This window comes from Eleutherodactylus coqui, chromosome 6 (genome assembly GCF_035609145.1).
Source record: "Eleutherodactylus coqui strain aEleCoq1 chromosome 6, aEleCoq1.hap1, whole genome shotgun sequence".
Classification (NCBI taxonomy): Eukaryota; Metazoa; Chordata; class Amphibia; order Anura; family Eleutherodactylidae; genus Eleutherodactylus; species Eleutherodactylus coqui.
In genome coordinates this window covers 144,851,781-144,874,293 of record NC_089842.1, presented here as the reverse complement: position 1 = coordinate 144,874,293, position 22,513 = coordinate 144,851,781, and the positions used below count along the sequence as shown (strand labels likewise).

Genomic DNA, 22,513 nt, shown 5'->3' with positions numbered 1-22,513 from the left:
CCAGATTGGCAGACTCTTCCATCACTCCAAGTCCCCATACGTAATGAGCAATGGTGTGCTGTGGGCTCGGTACACCAAAGGGAACGTTGACACCCTCAAGATCAACCAGCCTAAAATGAGGATCTCCACAATGACTTCTACCTTCACATTAGCTGAGTTAGAGGCAGTTCTGGGGACTAAGATTGTAGTCTAACATATAGTCATGCTGCCACATATCTTAATTGAACAAAGAATATCACTAACCTGAGTTATATCTGCTACGTTGAGTCTCCATTCTGCCATCTTTCCCTTATTAGTAATTTTTGTACCAGTTGATGTTATTACTTCTCAATATCACCTGATGTTTAAATCATTACCCTAAAGGTTTAAGTTCATAATCTAGGGCCATATGGGAGGCTCCTTCATTGTTTCCCTCCTATCCCCCAATTTAGGATGAACAACATTATGGGTTGTCTGCGTGCTAGCCAACGGTTAGTAGGTAACCTAAATACTACAGGTTTTATCCCAGCTACATATACCCTAACTATCTATTTCCCCTATATTTCTTTCCCTCTTCTTACTGTTTTACTTGTGGGGACAGGGGCTCAGTGGTCAGGACTGGTGAAATGGACAACTTTACTTTTTGTACATACAACTCCAGGGGCCTAAATAATCCAGCCAAGAGAAGCCAGATTTTAACCCATCTACAGAAAAAAGGGAGGGGGGTGACTTAAACTTTTAATACTTTTTTTCTTCACAATTAGCAAAACTTTATTGATCTTATTTTTACTTTTTTTAGCCTCCCTTGGGGAACACAACTAGCAATGCTTTGATTGCTCCTGCAGTATTATGTAATGCCAGCCACCCCATAGGGACAGCTTGATAGACAGTCTGCTAAGGCAGCCCTGGGGTCTTTCAGAAGGCCCCCGGCTGCCATGACACCCGTACGGGGTTTAAATGCCGCTGTCAGAACATTACCACTGCATTGAACAAAGCTAGTATTATGAATTACAATGATTTACTTTGTATTTTATGGTCCATATATATATATAAAACCTGACTAATAGTTTAATATATTGTGTATGTACAAATATGGTCTGCATTACTAGAAGTGATCTGATACTAAAACAGTCCATATGTTAAGATGCACATATTAGAAAACTGCTTTATATGGTTTTCTCTTCTCTTTTTAGGGTGTTTGGATTTGCTATAGTTGCTACGTCAACGTTAAACATGTTAATCCCGTCAGCTGCCAGGGTGCATTACGGGTGTGTTATCTTCGTCAGGATCTTACAGGGATTAGTAGAGGTAAATATGACATCATTAAAAGTTTCCTTTAGGGCTCCGACTAAAAAGTCTTTTACGTCGCGATTCTGTATAATATAACCCATTGATTTCAATGGGTTCATTATCACTTCTTTTTTTTGTTGTTTTCATGGGCGTAAAAATATAAGACCTGCCCTATCTTGTGTGTGTTTGCGCACTAAAGAGCCTTATAGAGGTCTATATGAAATGGGCAGACATGCACATCCGCACACACGGGTATGCGCTAAACGCTGCACATACCTATGACCATTAGCACTGCGTTAACCTAATTAGCCATTTTAATCAGGGCAGGGTGATTCCCCCGCCCATGTTAATGAGCAGTGCCTGTGCAAATACACTCATGAGCAATATAATCAAATCAAAATACACTCGTTCACTGCGCAAAAAATTGCTCAGGAGCGAGCGTATTGTGTAACACGCCCATCTGTCGAAGGCTTAAATCCAAAGTTTTCAGCCATAAAGTATGACTTCAAAGTTGTATTCAGACGGAGTATATGAGTTGTATGTCTGGAAAGCTTGGGTACAACTCCAATTGTCGTCCATGTGCTGTCCAATATTCATTGCTCTGTGCAGTTCTCATTTGTGAAAATGGCCGAAAATACGAAATGTAGCGATTTCCTTCATGCAGACAAAACACCACGAGGGTAAATAAAATAAGCAGAGAAGCCTTCCTAACCAGGCACAATGAAATATTGCAGTGTTAACCAGAACCAAAAGCAAGACCAACTTAGAATTGTGTTATGTGCGTTACATTCCTATTACTTACCAGCAACATCCAATAGGAAAATTGTACAAAAACATTGCACATTTCTTTATAATATATTGGAAAACTCTTCTAAGGGGTGTTAGATTGAAAAGTCAGTAATTGGAAGGTACATAAGGACCAAGTATTTGAGGGGGAAGTATGCAAATACATGCAAATGTCTCTGATCCCCAGTTTATCCTATCATGCAGTCTTCTTTCACCTATTTCTAGGGGCACACATGTTTAACTATATTGCAGCTAATTAATAGGCCCTTTCAAAAATTTTAATCCTCTTGTTCCATCAACATATTAACATTTAATTTAGATTTTAGCAGCTTTGATAACCATATGCCACTTGTGTTTTTTCTTTATGATGAAGGGAGTAACGTACCCAGCATGTCATGGGATCTGGAGCAAGTGGGCACCACCCCTGGAACGCAGTAGACTGGCTACAACAGCTTTCTGTGGTAACGTCATTTCTTTAAGTTTACATTCTACCTCTTTAATACTCCCTATAAAAAGTCTGTGGCACCCATGAAAGATGTACAGCATATGTGAAGAGTGACAGGAAATCAAGATACACCACATAAATCTGTTCATAGGTAAAAAGCCTAATGACTTCTATTTTACTACTGGAAAATGGTCACATTTCAACACTTCTAGGGTGGACTCACACGGGGTGTAATTTAACATCACTGCCAAATCTGCCATGGAATTGCTAAGGATTTCGACATAGATGCCATTAACATTCTCTAACCAACTTTGCCAGACTCCCAAATTATACATGTCTTCAGGGATATATGCAGCGTCCGAGGAGCGGGCCCACAGCCGAGGAGATGGGTAGATAAGGGATTTCTGTCACGGGTGACTCTACCATCTCCTCCCCTGGGGTTGGCTCGGGACCCGTCCAACTTACTTCTGGGGAAGGTCATAGGGAAAGGGCAACTAGAGGTTACCATCAGTCTTCTTGTCACTCGTGAGACCAACGTTCCGTCTTCTGTGCTGAAACTTGTTGTAGGGAATAACTTAGTCCACACACAGGGATAACTTTCTGGACAAACTGCGAACGGTCAGTAATGTCCATTTACTGTAACTTGATAACGGTTCAAGAGTAGATTAGCACAGATACAACAAGAGAAGGTGGTGTGACAGGGAGGATGTTTGGGGCAATTTGGACAATCCACAATCATAATTATCTGTGTGATCCCACTCCCGGTGACTCTCTTTCTCTCTCTCCAACTCTCTACCGGTACGCACTCATGCTTCATGTGCCTTCCTTCACCGAGCAACAACTCCTGCCTCACTCAGTACTTAGCACTGGCACATCCCAGGTGGCATAATCCCAGTCCAAGCAGAAGGAAATCGCTCAGCTTTTTCCATTCTGTCCACACACAGACCAATCTTTATCTGTGGATTCATTTGCTTGCTCTTAGACCCTCTTGCTGACTAACTCTTTCAGGACTAAGTGGCTCCTTGACTTGACTCTCTTGCATTCACCTTGCAACCACATATATCTAACATAGTCACATGACACATACATAACAAGATATATTTTCCAGACATAACCCAGACATTAACCCATTCAGTGCTGCAGAGGTGCAATACACATCAAATGCATACAACACAGAAGACTCTGACAATACGATTGCACAAGACAAACACATTCAACATTATGGAGGGGCCCCGTTAACTTTGGGCCACTACACATAGCTAAAGGGGTTCATATATAGTATTTACATCTGGGCCTCGGGCATGAGAGGGTCCAAAGCTCCTCTGCATATAGGATAGATATTGTAAATGGCACAAGGTAGATGCATCTTACAAATATTGTATTGAAACCCAGGGACTTTAATTTTCGCTATGTATGAAGACAACACTGCTATACAAGACTCTAGAAAAGTTGGGTATCAACCTCTACAGGCATTCTACTGCCAGCCATACTGCTCTCACCTAGATTTCCAGAAAAATGTATAGCTATGTATAGCTAATGACTGAATAGAATTTTAGCTTTTCAAATAGTTATGTATTTTATATTTATGGGGAAATGTTCTAGTGCCTTGCAGAATTCATTTTCTATACTTTCGTTAAAATGGGCTCCCGATGTTTCCATGAATGACATTTGGACATACTGGATGCCAGGAAATAGGCTGTGTAAAATGATTTTGTTAAAGGCAGAAAAATCCTTTCAGCCTTCTAAAAATAAATACATTAATAATGCACAGGCATTGATTGGAAAGAGCACATTATGGCTGCCTCAGGGGCTTTTAAAGAGTGTGAAAAGTAATGCTCCCCTTAATGAAGATGCAGACTCACATGTATGAGCCACACTGAGGGCTCCTTCACATGGGTGTATTTGCTTGTGAAAAATTTGGTGCATGCAATACACAGAAAATATAATCCATTGATTTCAATGTACTCGCTCACATTTCCTTTTCACACGTAAGAAAAAAAATGCAGCGTGCTCTACTTTTGTGCACATTTGCATATGCAACGGGAGGCAAAATACTCTGCGCAATTCCATGGGAAAAATAACACATCTGGAACACATTAGGCTAAATAGCCATTTAAATCCGGGCATGGTTGTGTCCTGTGCGCTAAAAAACACACCCTGCGAGTACAAAAAGTACAGTAAAATACGCATGCTAAAATACACATGCATTCATAGTGCGAATCCGTTGCGCTGAGGCATGTGCAAGAACGCATATGCCCATGTGAAGGAGCCCTAAGAAACATATCTAGAAATTACAAACACTACGTATGTGTACACTACAATCACTAGATATGCACACACACTAAAAACGCTACATACTGCATGTACATACCACTCTACAAACTACAGTATGTACACACATTAATACAGTACATACATAAATGCCACACTTTTACAAAGAGTTTATGAAGGGCTTAAACAGATGAAAATTCCACCCGCAAAACATGGAAAATAGAACCCATGGATTTCAATGGGTTCATTCTCACTTAATTTTTTTTTGTTCTCGCTGCTTTTGTGGGCGCAGAAAATAGGACCTGCTCTACCTTGTGTGTGTTTATGCACCAAAGAGACCCAAATAGGTCTTTGGGAGGTGTGCAAACATACATATCCGTTAACGAGCAGTGTCTGCAGAAATACGCTCATTAAAAAATTGCACAGAAGCGAGCGTATTGTGTAATACGCTTGTCTGTTTAAGCCTTAGGCCTAATGCCCACGGATGGATTTCTGCCATATTTTACGCGGCGGAAATCCGCGGCGTTATCCCGCAGCTATTAGATTCTATTGGACCTAATAGCTCAATGTTCACGCTGTGGAATTCTCTTGCAGAATTCCGCAGAGTGAAAGAAACGATGTTCTAATTGGCATGGAAAAATGCACGGCCGTCTTCCATTGTAGTCAATGGAAGCCGTCCATCAGGCGATACTTCCGCTATGAGCACAGCGGAAGTATCGCGTGATTACGCATCACCGCCCACCGACCGGCCGCGTCATCACCCACTGCCGGGGTGTCATGTACTCTACTGCGCATGCACGCTAGCTCGCCAGGTGGGACTCGTGCAGGGGATCCGGAGAGGTGAATATGGGATCTTTGTGGGTCGCCATGTCGGACTCTGCTGCAATATTCCGCTAGCGGAGTGCGCCACGACCGTTGGCATAAGGCCTTAGCAATCAATATATACACATTTGCAGTTACTACAAACTCCTTACATACACAAGTTATAAAGATTATATATACACACACTGCATACACACATTTTATAAATATACTACAACATACTACAAACATACTGCAACTATAGTTGCAAGAAAAGATAAATGAACCCATTGGAATGGTTTGCTTGCTATTTGAGCCATAATTACACACAAACATAATATAGCTAAACTAATACCATGCAAACAGTTGTACCCTAAGGCTGGGCTCACACGGCCATATTGGAATTGCGTATTACGCAGTAGCTCACAGGTTCCGCGGCATTTTATGGTTACGTAATAGCCTGGCCTTTGGAGCAATCCCCACTACGAAATGTTTCCTGCAGCAAATAAGATTTACACAACGTTGAGAAGGAATTTTGGATCTTTACTCCCTGCAAATGTTTTTTTAGCTAATCAATATTTCTGGAATGCCTTGTGTACACAGCCTTCTTCAGGTCATGTCATAGCATCTTGACAGGGTTAAGCTCAGGTCTCTCACTGGAGCATTCTAAAGTGCACAACTTATTTTTTAACCATTCTTTGCATGATTTACTTGTGTGCTTTGGGAAATTGTCTTGTTGCATCACCCGATATGTCTTCAGCTAGAGGTCAGGGATAGCTGCTCTTACATTCTCCTGTAAAATGCTTTGATCCATCTTAAAAAACATTGTTCCATCAATAATCGCAAGGCGTTCAGGGCCTAAGGCAGCAAACTATGATGTTCCCTCTACCTTGCTTCACAGTTGGGATGGGTGTTGGAGTGCAGTGTTCTTTTTCCTCCAAACATAGCGTTGTGCATTCATGCTAAAACATTCTGCATTTGTTTAATGTGTTCATACAGCATTTTCCCAGAAGTATTTTTTCTTTCTCTCGTATAGTTAGATTATGTTTGTTTACACCAATGTTTCCCAACCTCTTTATCCTTAGGGCACCAATGGGGAAAAATTTTTTCCCCATATTGTTCTAGATTAAAGCTCTCCTGATGAGTGTAGCAAGGCACCTGCCAAATATATGCTTACCAGTTTTTGTAAGGTGCAACCAATCTCTAGCAAAGAGTCCATCACCATCATAGGCCTTAGTCAGACGGGCATTTTTTCGCGCGATTTGCGCATGCGCATTCGTCCGGCGATTTTTTAAAACCATTGCTTAGCAATGGTATCGGACACATGAGCGCTTTTTATGCGCTCGTCCGATAAATTATAGAACAGAAATCGCAGATCGCACCTATCTGCGATCTGCGATTCCTGTTCTCTTCTCTATATGCGCTCAATGGGGCCGGCGGCAGCAGCGCCGACCCCATTGAGAACATATAGAAGACAAATCATTCTTCTCTGCCACAGCTGTAACAGCTGTGGCAGAGAAGAACGATGTTTGCTCATTGAATTCAATGGAGCCGGCAATACAGCCAGCTCCATTGAAAGCAATGGGCTGCCGGCGATCGCGGGATGAATTGTCGGGAAGGGCTTAAATATATAAGCCCTTCCCTGCAATTCATCCAGAAATGTGTACACATTTTACACATTTCTGGATGAATTGCAGGGAAGGGCTTATATATTTAAGCCCTTCCCGACAATTCATCCCGCGCTCGCCCGCAGCGCATTGCTTTCAATGGAGCCGGCTGTATTGCCGGCTCCATTGAATTCAATACGCTGGACAGCTCCGGCCCGTTTCTAATGAAACGCGGCTAGGAGCAGATTTTTCGGGCGATTTTTGGGCCCCGGTCACATGATTTGCGGATGCACATCCGTCATGCGATCCGCAAATCGCGCGAAAAAATGCCCGTGTGACTAAGGCCTTATAGGTAATTCACTACATGGTCTAGAAATCGAAATCTTTGCTGATGGCATCGTTAACGTAGCCAGTTGTTCACCTCAGAATCCAATTCCATCTCTTTATTCCATGGCCATCCACTGGAAGGATGGATGAGAAGACCACCTGTGCTCCTAGTTTCTTTCCTGACAAGGTCTTCAAAGTCTCTGCAGATAGTTACAAGGTCCTTTTTTGCTGTGCCATTTGTCCCTACGTGTATCAGTAGGAATAGGCAGTAGCCTGTAAAAATCTGAAACATCTTTGATTTGTGCACCTGGAAGACAGCACACCTCTTGTGAGGTTATGTCAGGTCTGCAGACAGCGGCCTCTGTTCCTCTCAATAGGGAATCCCCCACAACCACCACTCTCCTTTTCTTCACAATACTTCTTTTTCTGCATCCAAAAGGATTCTGAATGCTTACTAGACTGTTCTTTGTGGGCAAAGTCATTTCTTGATGTACCTGTTCTGCTCTCCTGCGTGAGAGCCTGGTACTGGTTCCTGAACATTATGAGTGCTGATGACTCCTGATCCTCCTGATTCTTTGGGTCACATGCTTCCATTCCTCTGCTTCTGCAGGCACACTGAAAATTAATTTTTCTTCAACATTCTGGAGACTTTCTTCTAGTCTGTCAAGGAAATCCTCATCTTCTTTAATGCGTTTTAATGTAGGTATTCTCTCCTGAAGACTCTTCACCTTTCCCTCCAATAGAGACACAAGCTTGCATTTCTGGGAGGTGAAGTTTGACTTTTCCTCTGGTAGATCTGTAAACATATAGCTACTCTCCCCTTCCATGTTAATGTCCACTTCCAAACTTGTAAAATTCAAGAATTCTCTTGAGGATATACAACCTATAAGACGCTACTAAGTGCAAAACTTTGCACACCTGATGATGTACTCCAACCAGCTAGACCTGGCTAAACCCAGCCATTGTCCCACTCACAGTGACTCTTTACTCTTCCCAGAATGCACTTGGAATATGCCAATTATCATCTTGGAGCTCCAATCTCTGGTCTGCTGATGTCCTTCGACAAGCAAGACCCGGTTAAACCCAGCAATTGTCCCACTCACAGCGACTCTTCACTCTTCCCAGAATGCACCGGGAATATGCAAATTTTTTTACTGAAGCTCCAATCCCTGGTCTAGCGATGTCCTCCGAGCCACTAGATGAGGCTAAACCCAGCAATCATCCCAATCTGTCTATAGTACTGTACTCCCCACTGACTTTTGCACCTGTCCCTGAAGTAGTGCTCACAGGAACAATCACGAGCCATTGATCATTCCCAGAGGGGTTGTTGTACCTCCGATTGACCCCAAGATTCCTCCATAATAACTGCCTTCCAAGACTTCCTTCATATTGGCTGCCAGGAGAGCTAAAGGAAGAATAAAAAGCGTCACCTTGCAACAAAGAATTTAATAGAGCAGGCAGGTGGGCTATTTACTGGTCTTGCAAAAAAGATCTCATATAGAGATGAGCGAGCACCAAAATGCTCGGGTGCTCGTTACTCGGGACGAAAATTTTGCGATGCTCGAGGGTTCGTTTCGAGTAACGAACCCCATTGAAGTCAATGGGCAACTCGAGCATTTTTGTATTTCACCGATGCTCGCTAAGGTTTCCATTTGTGAAAATCTGGGCAATTCAAGAAAGTGATGGGAACGACACAGCAACGGATAGGGCAGGCGAGGGGCTACATGTTGGGCTGCATCTCAAGTTCCCAGGTCCCACTATTAAGCCACAATAGCGGCAAGAGTGGGCCCCCCCTCCCAACAATTTTTACTTCTAAAAAGCCCTCATTAGCTAAGCCCCACACTATCTCCAACAAAGCACAATCACTGCCTGCATGACACTCCGCTGCCACTTCTCCTGGGTTACATGCTGCCCAACCCCCCCCCCCTGCACGACCCAGTGTCCACAGCGCACACCAAATTGTCCCTGCACAGCCTTCAGCTGCCCTCATGCCACACCACCCTTATGTCTATTTATAAGTGCGTCTGCCATGAGGAAGAACCACAGGCACACACTGCAGAGGGTTGGCATGGCTAGGCAGCGACCCTCTTTAAAAGGGGCGAGGCGATAGCCCACAATGCTGTACAGAAGCAATGAGAAATCCAATCCTGTGCCACCTCCATCAGGAGCTGCACACGTGGGCATAGCAATGGGGAACCTATGTGCCACACACTATTCATTCTGTCAAGGTGTCTGCATGCCCCAGTCAGACCACGTTTTTTTATAAATAGTCACAGGCAGGTACAACTCCGCAATGGGAATTCCATGGGAAGGCCACTAGTAGTCCTTAAGTGTTTTGCTTCTATTTTTTTAAAGGCTGAGCTGAGACAGCAGACAGATACTGTAGGCAGCGTATATATGTATACTGTTTCCCTTTGGACGGGATGACAGCGGTGATGTAACAGGCAACGCAGAGCCAAGAAAGAATTTTGCGCAAGCCTGCTGTAACACTTAGCTGCGTATTAATTAGGACTACTACCCCCAGCAGAGACGCAGTACACTGAGCACGGTCACAGGCAGCCCAAATAGATTTTTTTTTCCCAAATTTTTGGGAAAAAGCCCACTGCCTATGTAGACAGTATATCTCTTTCACCTTTTTCACTGTCCCTGCCTCACCACTACTGGCCCTATACTATGTAAAATTACTGCAGACTGTTTCCCTCTGGACAGGATGACAGCAGTGATGTAACGGGCAACGCAGAGCCAGGAAACATTTTTGCGCAAGCCTGCTGTAACACTTAGCTGCGTATTAATTAGGACTACTACCCCCAGCAGAGACGCAGTACACTGAGGACGGTCACAGGCAGCCCAAATAGATTTTTTTTCCCCAAATTTTTTGGAAAAAGCCCACTGCCTACATAGACAGTATATCTCTTTCACCTTTTTCACTGTCCCTGCCTCACCATTACTGGCCCTATACTATGTAAAATTACTGCAGACTGTTTCCCTCTGGACAGGATGACAGCGGTGATGTAAGGGGCAACGCAGAGCCAGGAAACACTTTTGCGCAAGCCTGCTGTAACACTTAGCTGCGTATTAATTAGGACTACTACCCCCAGCAGAGACGCAGTACACTGAGGACGGTCACAGGCAGCCTAAATAGATTTTTTTTCCCCAAATTTTTTGGAAAAAGCCCACTGCCTATATAGACAGTAAATCTCTTTCACCTTTTTCACTGTCCCTGCCTCACCACTACTGGCCCTATACTATGTAAAATTACTGCAGACTGTTTCCCTCTGGACAGGATGACAGCGGTGATGTAACGGGCAACGCAGAGCCAGGAAACACTTTTGCGCAAGCCTGCTGTAACACTTAGCTGCGTATTAATTAGGACTACTACCCCCAGCAGAGACGCAGTACACTGAGGATGGTCACAGGCAGCCCAAATAGAATTTTTTTCCCCAAATTTTTTGGAAAAAGCCCACTGCCTATATAGACAGTATATCTCTTTCACCTTTTTCACTGTCCCTGCCTCACCACTACTGGCCCTATACTATGTAAAATTACTGCAGACTGAGGACGCAATGCTCTGCACGGGCGATATACAAAAAAAAAAAAAAAGTGCAACACTGCAAAAAGCAGCCTCAACAGTACTGCACACGGTCAGATGTGGCCCTAAGAAGGACCGTTGGGGTTCTTGAAGCCTAACATCACTCCTAACGCTCTCCCTATAGCAGCTCCGGCATCAGCAGCACTTTCCCAGAACTATGTCAGAATTAATCTGTGGCGAGCCGCGGGAGGGGCCGATTTATATACTCGGGTGACATCTGATCTCCCCAGCCACTCACTGCAGGGGGGTGGTATAGGGCTTGAACGTCGCAGGGGAAGTTGTAATGCCTTCCCTGTCTTTCTATTGGCCAGAAAAGTGCGCTAACACCTCAGAGATGAAAGTGAAAGTAACCCGAACATCGCGTGGTACTCGCCTCGAGTAACGAGCATCTCGAACACGCTAATACTCGAACGAGTATCAAGCTCGGACGAGTACGTTCGCTCATCTCTAATCTCATACAATGATGTTCACATAAAAATAGAAAAAGTTATGAATTTTAAAGCTATGAATTTGGGAAGTTGAAAACAAGACATTTTTCTGGCCATCTGTACAAGCACAGCAGTCAAATTTACGGCAGTAAAAAGAATAAGTTACAAACTTCGTAGCACTGGGCTGCTACTCTCCTTTGTAGGCTAGGTTCAGACTTGGTGGTTGTTTTGACGTTCTTTGCTAGATATGACAGAAACATGTATTTACCATTTTAAAAAACACACATACAAAATGCAACAAAAAAAGTGATACAAATGTTGTTTATGCCATTATTGGCGTATATTATACTGCATGGATGAAAGAAGTTGAGACGTAATCTATTATGACTTTATTGCCCACGGACCCATGTAAAGCTAAAGCTGGACCTGCTAATGATATTTAATTAACATTTACTGTTACTGTATAAAGAAGGCTATAACTAAATAATCCTGTACATTGGCAAAATGTTTCCAGGTTGGTAATGTCAGTATTTTATAGGTTCCTATGCTGGAGCAGTGGTGGCCATGCCATTGGCTGGGGTATTAGTCCAGTATACTGGATGGAGCTCAGTCTTCTATGTCTATGGTAAGTTAACATCTAAAGGCATTTCCTGGCTTTATAAAACATATTTTTTAATATTCTGTCAGGAATTCTGAGTTAGGCCGAATGCACACGGGCAGATTTGAATTGCAGAATCAGGGGCGGGCGACTACCTCCAGATACTGCAGCAAATACTGCTTACAACATGCTATGCAAAAGTAATTCCTCACGCACACGAGCGGAAACCAATTGCAGTTTACACTCGCGGATGTAAAATCGCAGCATGCTCCATTTTTCTGCGATGTCCGCACAGACGGTTTCCATTGAAGTAAATGGAAGCCGTACGACCCGCGTGCCATCTGCAATTGACATTGCTGATTGGCCGCAGATTCTGCGGAAAAAGCTGGAGTCTTTTTTAAAAAAATCTGTACTGCGCATGCCCGACGGCGAGCCGTGCGGACCATCCGCAGTACAGATTCAAGATTCAGAAAGCAGGTACTCGCGGAGGCCATTGCCGCTGGGGTTGGATTCCGCACATGGCTCTGCTGTGTGCATACGATCTTAATAGAGGAAAGTCTCTCATTTAGGCCCTGATCACTTAGCGAGAAAGAGGAGCAATTACATGATTTACACAAACAGCACACTGAGTATGATGTAATGCCTTATTTCTTCTGTGGTGGTGCTACAGAGGAAATGAACACTTGTTGCCAGGTCCCCTCTACAGATTAGAGCTAACTGCTGGGGGTCCCACCAGTAGGACATGGTCAACTTCAAATCAAGGGATCTTTCTAACAAAATGAGATTGTCCAAAGTTCAGAATTAATTTAACAATAACACCAAACAAGTCATTCAATTCTTAATAAAAGGGCAAATAAATTAACAAAAATGTATTTAAAATACAAATATATGTAAATAAGACTAATTATGTCAGAATAGACATTTTATCATTTTTTAAAATTGTACAGTAAATTATATTCTCCTTGCTGCCAGGGAGCTTTGGGATTTTCTGGTACATGTTCTGGATTATTGTGTCCTATGAAAGTCCTGCACAGCATCCCACTATTTCAGAGGAGGAAAGGAAATACATAGAAGAAAGCATTGGAGAATCCACAGGTTTCATGAACCCATTAGTGGTGAGTCAATTATTGTTCACTAATAACAGAGGAAAAAAAGAGATACCATGTATACAGTAGCTGTATGTAATGATATAGACTGTAACGAATTGAGTAGACAAGAGTCTAAAGTATTAAAGGCTGATAAGTAAAGTATAGAGCAGCTCAAGTAGGGAATAGCATGGTTTTGGTATATAATTCTACAATATAAGTTACCAGAGGTTGTGTCTTTGTAATACCTGACTATGTGCCATTACTGGATCTCATATAGTGAGTTTATGGTTCATATGTCAGAATGAGGATCCACCAGAGGATCTTTCTGGTCTTTTTTACCTGAACTAGCCCATTTTAAGAGAGATCCTCATTTGTTTCTAACCGATCTACCCACTTTTGAACCCCACTTTTGCTTAAATCTTTTTTATAGCATGATGCTCAAATTGTTCCCCCATCCTATCCTTTGGGTAAAGGGATGGGTAGTTTCCCAAAATTATTTATTCCAGCACAGTAATTTATCTGTGTGGCTGCATATGGTATTGTAGCAAAGCCCTACTTCAGCAAGTAGTCCCTCAATTTTGCTAATTGGAGGGAGTCCTGGAGGTCAGATTCTTATGGATCAGTCATTGATAGCCTACCTTAAGAATAGGCCATCAATGGAAAAAAACTTTAATATTGCTCATTGAGAGGAGAAACGAAGTCAACCTAAGCTGGGGGTCACTGTTTCAAGGGCCCCATAGGAGTTGCATACTTTTCTTCTACGGCACATATGTCTATGAATGGGGCAATTTTTAAATTATCCTTCACAGTGTTTTTACAACAAAGTACATTTTTTAAGCATTCGTATAGTTTCACTGGTTCTATAGCTGTTATTATTTATTTATTTATAATTATTGTGCTTAATTGCAGAAATTTAAGGCACCCTGGCGAAAGTTCTTTACCTCAATGCCAGTGTATGCAATCATTGTCGCCAACTTTTGCCGCAGTTGGACATTCTATCTTCTTCTGATTAGCCAGCCAGCTTACTTTGAAGAAGTGTTTGGCTTTGAAATCAGTAAGGTATGTATATTCTGTGGTAGACAATGTGTTATTGACTTGCTAAATCTAGCTGAGATCAATAGTCTATTTAAATAAATAATTTTAGCATCATGCGGTTTTGATTAAACCCTTAGAGAGAACCATTAAAGTCATAAAACCCAGCCTAAAAGCCAGTTTAACAGGGTTATTTCAGGGCAGGATTGATACAACTTCTGTCAACAGCTCATGTAATCTGATGAAAGAAGCAATCTAACCCTCTTGTGCCTTTTCATCATCTGGTGCTGGATTTTTTTTTTACATTGATAGTGGAAAATAACAAAACCATAAACTCTATGATTTGTTATTCTCTGTAGCTATTTGCTCTTTAATCATACTGTGGCTTTTTCTTAAACAACCTTCTACCAACCCTAATTTACTCTTCAGCTCTCGGCTACATCTCTTTGTGGTATTAAAGTACTAAGACTAAATGTTAATGTTAAAGAGGTATTCCACTTCCAGTAATATTGAAAAGTTTAATCATTTTTAAATCTAATTTGCATATCAGTTCATTACAGTTTTCAGGACTTCTGCCACCGGTAATCATTTAGTGAAAGCCTCATTATTATTACACTAAATTGACCTCAGTGAAAACTTCAACCTACAGTCCCTGCAACTCTTCTATACAGCTACTCTGTTCTCTTTGCCCTTAACCTGCTTTTCCACCATTACTGAGGAAAAGCTCTCCACCCTACTCTCCAAATCGCACCACACCACCTTTGCACTTGACCCAATCCCATCACACCTTATCCCCAACCCTACCATTGTGCACATCGTGACCCTAACCCGTCTTTTTTACTCTCCAGTGTCAACTGGCATTTTCCCCTTGTCCTTTAAATGTGAGACCATCACACTTACTTTACTCTCTCCCTGTTGGTGTCCCTCTAGGCTCTGTCCTATGACCCCCTACTCTTTTTTATCTACACATTTGATCTAAGACAATTCATTGAATCCCATGGCTTTCAGTACCACCTTTACACTGATGACATTTAAATCTACCTCTCTGGCCCAGATGTTACTGCTCTACCATTCAGATTCCTAAAGTGTCTATCAACTATATCCTCCTTCTTCTCTTATTGCTTTCTAAAACTCAACATGGACAAAAGTGAACTCATCATCTTTCACCAGTCTGTCTCAACACCCTCATAAGACATCAATCACAATTAATAACTCCATACTTTCACCAGTCCAATTAAGCTGCTGTCTCAATGCAACATTTGATTCTGCCCTCTACTTCAAACCATACAAGCTCTAGCCACCTCCATCTCATAGACATCTCTCCAATATGATCTTTCCTCAACCCTGAGTAAAAAAAAAATACTATTATATGCTATCATCTCCCAGCTAGACTACCGTAACATCCTCTTCTATGGCCTCTCATTCAGCACTCTTGCACCCCTCAATCGATCCTCAGCTCTGCAGTCCTCCACCTTAGTGTATCCCCTTTGTGGCAATCATTAAGTAATAGTGAGTCCCCTCTGTGGCCACCATTAAGTGATAGTGGGTCCCCTCTGTGGCCACCATTAAGTGATAGTGGGTCCGCTTTGTGGCCCCCATCATCGCTTGAAGAAGTTTTCCAGGCATTTTTTTTATTGATGACCTATCCTCAAGATAGCAACGTTGTGACGTATTGGTCTTTCTCAAGCTTGAAAAAGACCAATAGGTCGAAACGTCGCTGTCTTGTGTTTGTCATGGGTAAATAAAGGTTTTTCTACAATTTTGTAACTCTGATGCTGACACATTTAATTATATCTTGGTCTTTCTCTGGGAACCGGTTCATGTTCCACTGTGGCTTCTGCATCATGCTGGTCCGGCCAGTTACCTGGAACTGAGGAGTGCTGCTGGGGAAATTGGATCTTTCCTCTATCCTCAGGATCATCAATAGTTGATCAGCTGGGGTCCGCACCTTGGGACCCTGACTGATCAGCTGTTCAATCATAGGGTACGAAGCAGAATGCTCTGACCCCTGTGTAGTGTCCAGTGCTCATTATTGCAGGTGCAGCTGTCATGGTTTTTAATGGTCTCTGTGCCTGCAGTTACCAGCAGCACTCACTACACAGGGGTAAAAGCTTTCTGCTCTGCATCCTGTGTGTTTTGCCGGTGACAGTGGGCACCCGAATACCTGATTGGCCGGGGTCTTAAATGGTGGACTCCTGCCAATCAACTATTGATAATTATCCTCAGGATAGGTTATCAATACAAATGCCTTGAAAAGCCCTTCAAGTGATAATAGTGGCCACAACTATTTTTGTTCTCGGGCTGTATTTATGCTATCTGCATGTTTATGATACTGTACATATGTTATGAGCTTGGTTCTGGAGCTGTATTCACATTATGAGCTTGGTTCTGGTTCTGTATTTATGCTATGAGCTTTGTTCGAGGCTGTGTTTACATCATGAGCTTGGTTTTGGTATTGCAATTATGTTATGAGTTTGGTTCTGGTACAGCAGGCAGAGGTAAACAGGTTAAGTCCTCATTCACACAGCAGATTTTGCCCTGGTTTTAGATGCAGAGTCTGCACCCAGATCAATGGCCAGCCTCTGACTGGGTCCACAGGATTTTTGCCCCAGAGTTTACAGATCCAATGATTCCTTGGTTGATGTTTTCCTGGCTTTTTCCTGATTACCTGTGACCTCTGACTTTCATGCATGCAGGAAGGTGGGGTGATGACAGTGGCTGCAGATGGAGTTGCACAGTTCTCAATTCACTATATGTATTCCTTATAAATTCTGTGTACATCACTTATTAGGACATTACTTTCAAAGGTATGAAGGCAATCTATATATATATTGAATCATACAGAATAGTATTGTTTTTTAAAGTGTATATGTCCTGCAGGTCGGACTTCTCTCTGCGCTCCCACACTTGGTTATGACAATCATAGTGCCCATTGGAGGACAGATTGCTGACTTTTTGCGTAGCAAGAGAATTATGTCTACAACCAATGTCCGTAAGATGATGAACTGTGGAGGTATGTCAAATTCTTTACTATGCCAATATAGGTACATATGCCTAGTAACCCAGTCAGTAGCTTCTGGACCTCAATGCATAAGCCAACCTGTCTAGCCTGATATCATATTGTAATAAGTGATAGGCTATCACACCACTGGAGCACCCATTGGCAGCTCTAATGTTTTCTTGTATGACTCAAATCTGGCATCACCTAGTTGTAGGCCATTATTTGTATCCTATGCAGTCCATTTTGCTAATAACTGGGGATCAATGTACATTTTGGGCTTTGAAAAAAAGTATTTTTTGAATATTTCCATTTTCTCTATGTGTTCTCCAGAAACCAAGTGAGCTAGATGGGGCAATAAGTGTGTTGATATCTCTTTGTATTTTCCATAGGCTTTGGCATGGAAGCTACTCTACTTCTAGTTGTTGGCTATTCACACACCCGTGGAGTAGCTATCTCCTTCCTTGTTCTAGCAGTAGGATTCAGTGGCTTTGCTATATCAGGTGAGTCATGAATAGTGATGAACAATTACTGGAATAATCGGGTTGAGAGTGATCAGCCCGATTTTCCAAAAATACTCAGGTACCAGAATGATCTGATACCCATTAAAGTCAATAGGAGAAAATGTTGAGTTCACTAATTTGGCCTCCCTAATGCAGCCAAATGCCCTCAAATTGCATGGAAATTGGTGTTGGTAGCTCAGTGGTTGGCACTGTTGCCTTGCATTGTTGGTGTCCTTGGTTGAAATCTCATTAAGAACAACATCTGCATGGACCTTGAAAAACTTCATGCAGATGTTGCCCTGGGTCAGATTTGAACCTAGAACTTTAGCACTGCAAGGCAGCAATGCTAACAACTGAGCCACCACTACTGTAATTCAGAATGCATTATGGAAAAGCTAATTTTCATCATAAATTGGGCCTTGCGTACCCGATCTGATTCTGTGAAAATCAGTCCGATTTTACCCCAGCCAATCACAACCACCAACCCTAGTTATAAAGTTCAGAAAGTGTGTATGGGACTAGTAACTAGACTACTAATTTCTTGGGCTAAAACTATGTGATATTAAATACTCTTCTATAAAAAAGACAAAGGTATCACTTCTATGATACTTCTGTCTTTTTGTACAAGATTATTTAGCATCACATACTGTAACAAGATACCTCATTATATTTTCCTATACATTGGACTAAAACTCTGAACCTCAATGATTAGTTGTTATCACCCTTTGGGAAGCTGCAGGTGGTCGCTAGTGAGATATTACGTGGCACTCTGCCACAGCCCTCTGCTCTGTTTTGTACAGATGCTCCTGAGCAGAGAGCCTCACTCCGTGATATTTATATTTATGGGAAGGGGTTGTCTAGCTGGAAGAACCCCTCTAATGGCCCACCTTCTGAAAAATGATGATAGACCTACTCTATCCAAGTCCTCTATTGCTGAAAAACAGATATTCCAACAATCAAAGCAAGTATTCCATTGATTGGTATAGCAGTTTCCCAACTACAATCTAGATCCTAACGATCTATGAGCAGCCTATAACAGATAAGCAACTTCTTCTACCAACAAAGAAGTAGCTAGAAGCTCCTGTGCCATGGTTCAGTAGCTATAGCTGGACCTAGAGGCGTAACTTGAAGCTTCTGGGCCCCAATGCAAAACCTGTAACAGGGCCCCCAACTATAATGCTTTATTCATAGTACTGGGCTCCCTATATGGAGAAGAGAGGCCTTATGGGCCCCCTAAGGCTCCTGGGCTCGGGCGCAACCGCATCCTCTATAGTTACGCCCCTGTCTGGACCTACCTCTTTACCAGTGGAGGTATTACTGTCATCACATAGACTCTATATTCTCTACTAAAATATAAAAGTTTGGGCTTATATTCCCAGTCATTGTTACAAGGCTTGCTATAAGGTCTGAAATTGATTTGCAGGAATACTGCCATCAATAGGTGGCTCTGCAGAGGCAGTATTCTGTCTTCCCATTTGGCAGACTATAAATGAAAAACCCACCCAACAACATCCAGATGTTATATGAAACAGGCATATCAGAGGATAACATAAGTGGGACACATAAACTATGAACCCCCACGCTTTCTACATACAAAGGGACTGCAGCTCTGTTTAGAGTGCATGAATGCCTTTTGTACTGGATGGAGTTTTCCTTTGATGCATATTCTTCAATGCAACATCCATTTAATCTCTTGTTAGTAGACTTCCGAGTCAAAAACATTAATTATCTCATGCATATTTTTGGAAAATACACTTTTAGAGACCATTTAGTTTTTTTTATATATTTGTCCTCTGAAGCCTCTGTAAGGTTATCCAAAAGGGAATGCACTATTGAGAAACAACTGTGATACAAACGAGGCAGTTAAACACTGAGAGTTAAAAACCTAAGCAGGATGTTACTCATAGTGGTCATTCTTTTATTCTATTCATACCTTAGGCTTTAATGTAAATCACCTGGACATTGCACCTCGCTACGCCAGTATTCTCATGGGTATTTCTAATGGTGTGGGAACCCTTTCTGGAATGGTTTGTCCCTTGATTGTAGGAGCCATGACAAAGCACAAGGTATGGAAATAAGGGCAAAAAATTCATGAATTCTTAATCACACTCTCTGACTATGAATAATGGATGGAGTTTGACATTTTGCCACCAGTCTATAATTACACTGGTATTCCCATTCATTTGGCTCCATCACTGTAATGTTGCTCTATCCCTCCATCACTGGTTGGCACATCCTTATTAGAGCTTGTAGAGCATCATTTCAAGGTGTAATTAGTACTTGTTAACTGGCTAAATTTATACTTATTTATCTAATGAAAGATGTGAAGACCATGAAATTCAATTGTTTTAGATATATTCTGAAAGAGAACATTAGATTAGTTAATATGAACAGCATTAATTTTTTGTCTTTTATCTGCAATTCAACTCCCTATCCAATGTAGACTCGAGAGGAGTGGCAGTATGTCTTCCTTATTGCTTCTCTTGTTCACTACGGTGGAGTAATCTTCTACGGCCTATTTGCTTCGGGAGAAAAGCAGCCATGGGCAGAACCAGAAGAAACCACTGATGAGAAATGTGGGTTTATTCATGAAGATGAGCTTGCTGAGGAGAGTGAAGATCAGCCTCAGGGCTACGGTGGATACGGCAGCTATGGCGCCACCAAAAGCACAAGCTTCGCCAATGGCGGTTGGCCAGCAGAGTGGGAGAAGAAGGAAGAGTTCATTCAGGACCAGGGCAAAGACCCCTACCTATATGGGACAGCAACAGAAAGGGACTTATCATGAAAATACACCCATACAGATGTCTAAGTAAAACAATAGCAATGTCTCAACTCCAACTGAGGGTGAGCAAGAATTTTGTAACGGTAACCAGTGTTGCCAAGCCTCCCCCCTTTACATGATCACCGTGGCTTCCTTTCTATTGTTTTACTGCATTATTATTTACCATAAAGGGTTAAAGGCAGTGCCTCCTTCAGTGCCCCACAACCACCCTCATAATTTTTTGTGGTGTCCAAGGGCCCATTCTGTTTCTGGTATCAGTGATTTGCTTGTTTCTTGTGTAGATTGCCACAAGGCACATGTCTCCAAATGTCTGTCACTCGTTTAAGTGTGGAAGCAATAACAAATGAATGCGTGAGGCTTATCATTGACATGAACACTGACTTACATTAATGTACACTTTTTGTGGGTTGTTAGTCGCTGATAAGTATTCGTGAACCAGAAATAAAAAGATGGGCACTACCCTCAGTGCACACATCTCCTGACAAGGCTGGGCACCAAAATACCTTTGAACATTTCTTTGTTTCTTCTATTTATTTTCAAAAAATATAAAGAAAAAAATATTATTTAAAGATATAATATAATTTAAAGATATATATGAAAAATTCTAGAGAAATGTATATGTATATGAAAAACGTCTCCGAATAAGGAGCAATATATGATATCATCCCATGTTGAATATCAAGAAAATCCCTCTGTTTCTTTACCCCTAAGGTCTTATGGGTCACTGTATGGGTAAATGTCCATTTGGGTGGGGGATGAGTGGTGTATATTTGCCATTGTGGTGGGTATTGTCATTTCCCAGCCGTGGGGCTTATTTTGTGATTGGTGAAATTGATAAGGCACATGTGTGTTGTTGTGTGATTGGCAATGGTGAGTCAACTCATGGCATGCTATGTTCTCTCTTGGACCAACATGATGGCAAAAAATCCAAACCATTTACGTTACTTGTCAACTATATTTTGTTGCTTTTTCATCTAACTTCTAAGGTTCAAGTCAGCGTCCACTTGTCCAGAGAATGATAAGTGCATTACATTAGAGTCTTCTGTGTGGCCTCATTGTACATTGCAGTAAATTTGGCGTAACTTGTGCCCTCACCAAAACAATTCATTGTTTCAGTTTTAATGAATACCAAGCATTTTGGACTCACATGCCAAAGCCCTTTCTGGACTTTTCAGACCTTATCCAAAGATGACAGATGTTAACCTGTTAAGCGCTGTAGGTTTCTCCAGTTCTCAGACAAAGCATTTAACTCCAGCAGTATAACAGCTATGATATCTTATGTCTTCAGTGCAGATCATGTGATCAGAGCAATAGGGTGATCTTTATACTGGTATCCGCTATGTCATCAACCAAACCTAATGCATTGTACATATTAAGCTTGCAGCAGAAGGGAGAACTGGAACTGCGGAAGGATAGGTGTTCTGGGAGGGGTGATGGTTTTGAAGATAAAATGGCTTAAACATGTGCAGTAATTGTACATAATAAATGATATTCCGATTCAGAGCATGGTGGTTGTTGTATTTCTCTTTGACAATGTATCACTACAATAATGTCTTTGTCTTTACTCATTTAGGCCTCTGGCACACTAGTGTTTCTTTAAGTCTGGGTGGAGTCCATTAAAAAAAAACAGCCTACACATGGAAAATATACAGACCCATAATATTCTGTGGTGCAACATGCACGACCCAGTTTATTCACGTAGATACAGACTGTGTGAAAAAAATCATTGCATACACTATTTCGATCTGATTTATGGATGAGACTCACCCGTTGAAGTCAATGGGGATAGAAAAAAATTAAAAAATGGGTCGCACTCAGATGCCATCTGTGTGCAGTACACTTGAAGTCCGTTCTTTTTTGAAGATGTAGAAAAAAAGCATTGGACATGTTTCAGTTTATTTATTTTTTTGCTGACGTGAAAAACGGGTGGCACACAGGAAAAAACGAAAATCACAAAAAATGGGCACACAGACCGAATAAGGACCAAAT

The 22,513-nt window shown here is 41.9% G+C and overlaps 1 protein-coding gene across 1 annotated transcript in view; it reads left to right on the top strand.

Moving 5' to 3' along the window:
* SLC17A7 (solute carrier family 17 member 7) overlaps window positions 1–22,014 on the top strand; it is a 93,290-nt gene extending 71,276 nt beyond the window's left edge. Inside the window, exons 4-12 of the mRNA XM_066607817.1 lie at window positions 1,173–1,287; window positions 2,429–2,516; window positions 12,062–12,148; window positions 13,094–13,236; window positions 14,119–14,268; window positions 17,122–17,254; window positions 17,632–17,742; window positions 19,681–19,808; window positions 20,186–22,014. Coding sequence (XP_066463914.1) covers window positions 1,173–1,287; window positions 2,429–2,516; window positions 12,062–12,148; window positions 13,094–13,236; window positions 14,119–14,268; window positions 17,122–17,254; window positions 17,632–17,742; window positions 19,681–19,808; window positions 20,186–20,527 — 1,297 coding nt within the window. The 3' untranslated portion in view covers window positions 20,528–22,014. The remainder of the gene's footprint in view (window positions 1–1,172; window positions 1,288–2,428; window positions 2,517–12,061; window positions 12,149–13,093; window positions 13,237–14,118; window positions 14,269–17,121; window positions 17,255–17,631; window positions 17,743–19,680; window positions 19,809–20,185) is intronic.
* Window positions 22,015–22,513: the final 499 nt, after the last annotated feature.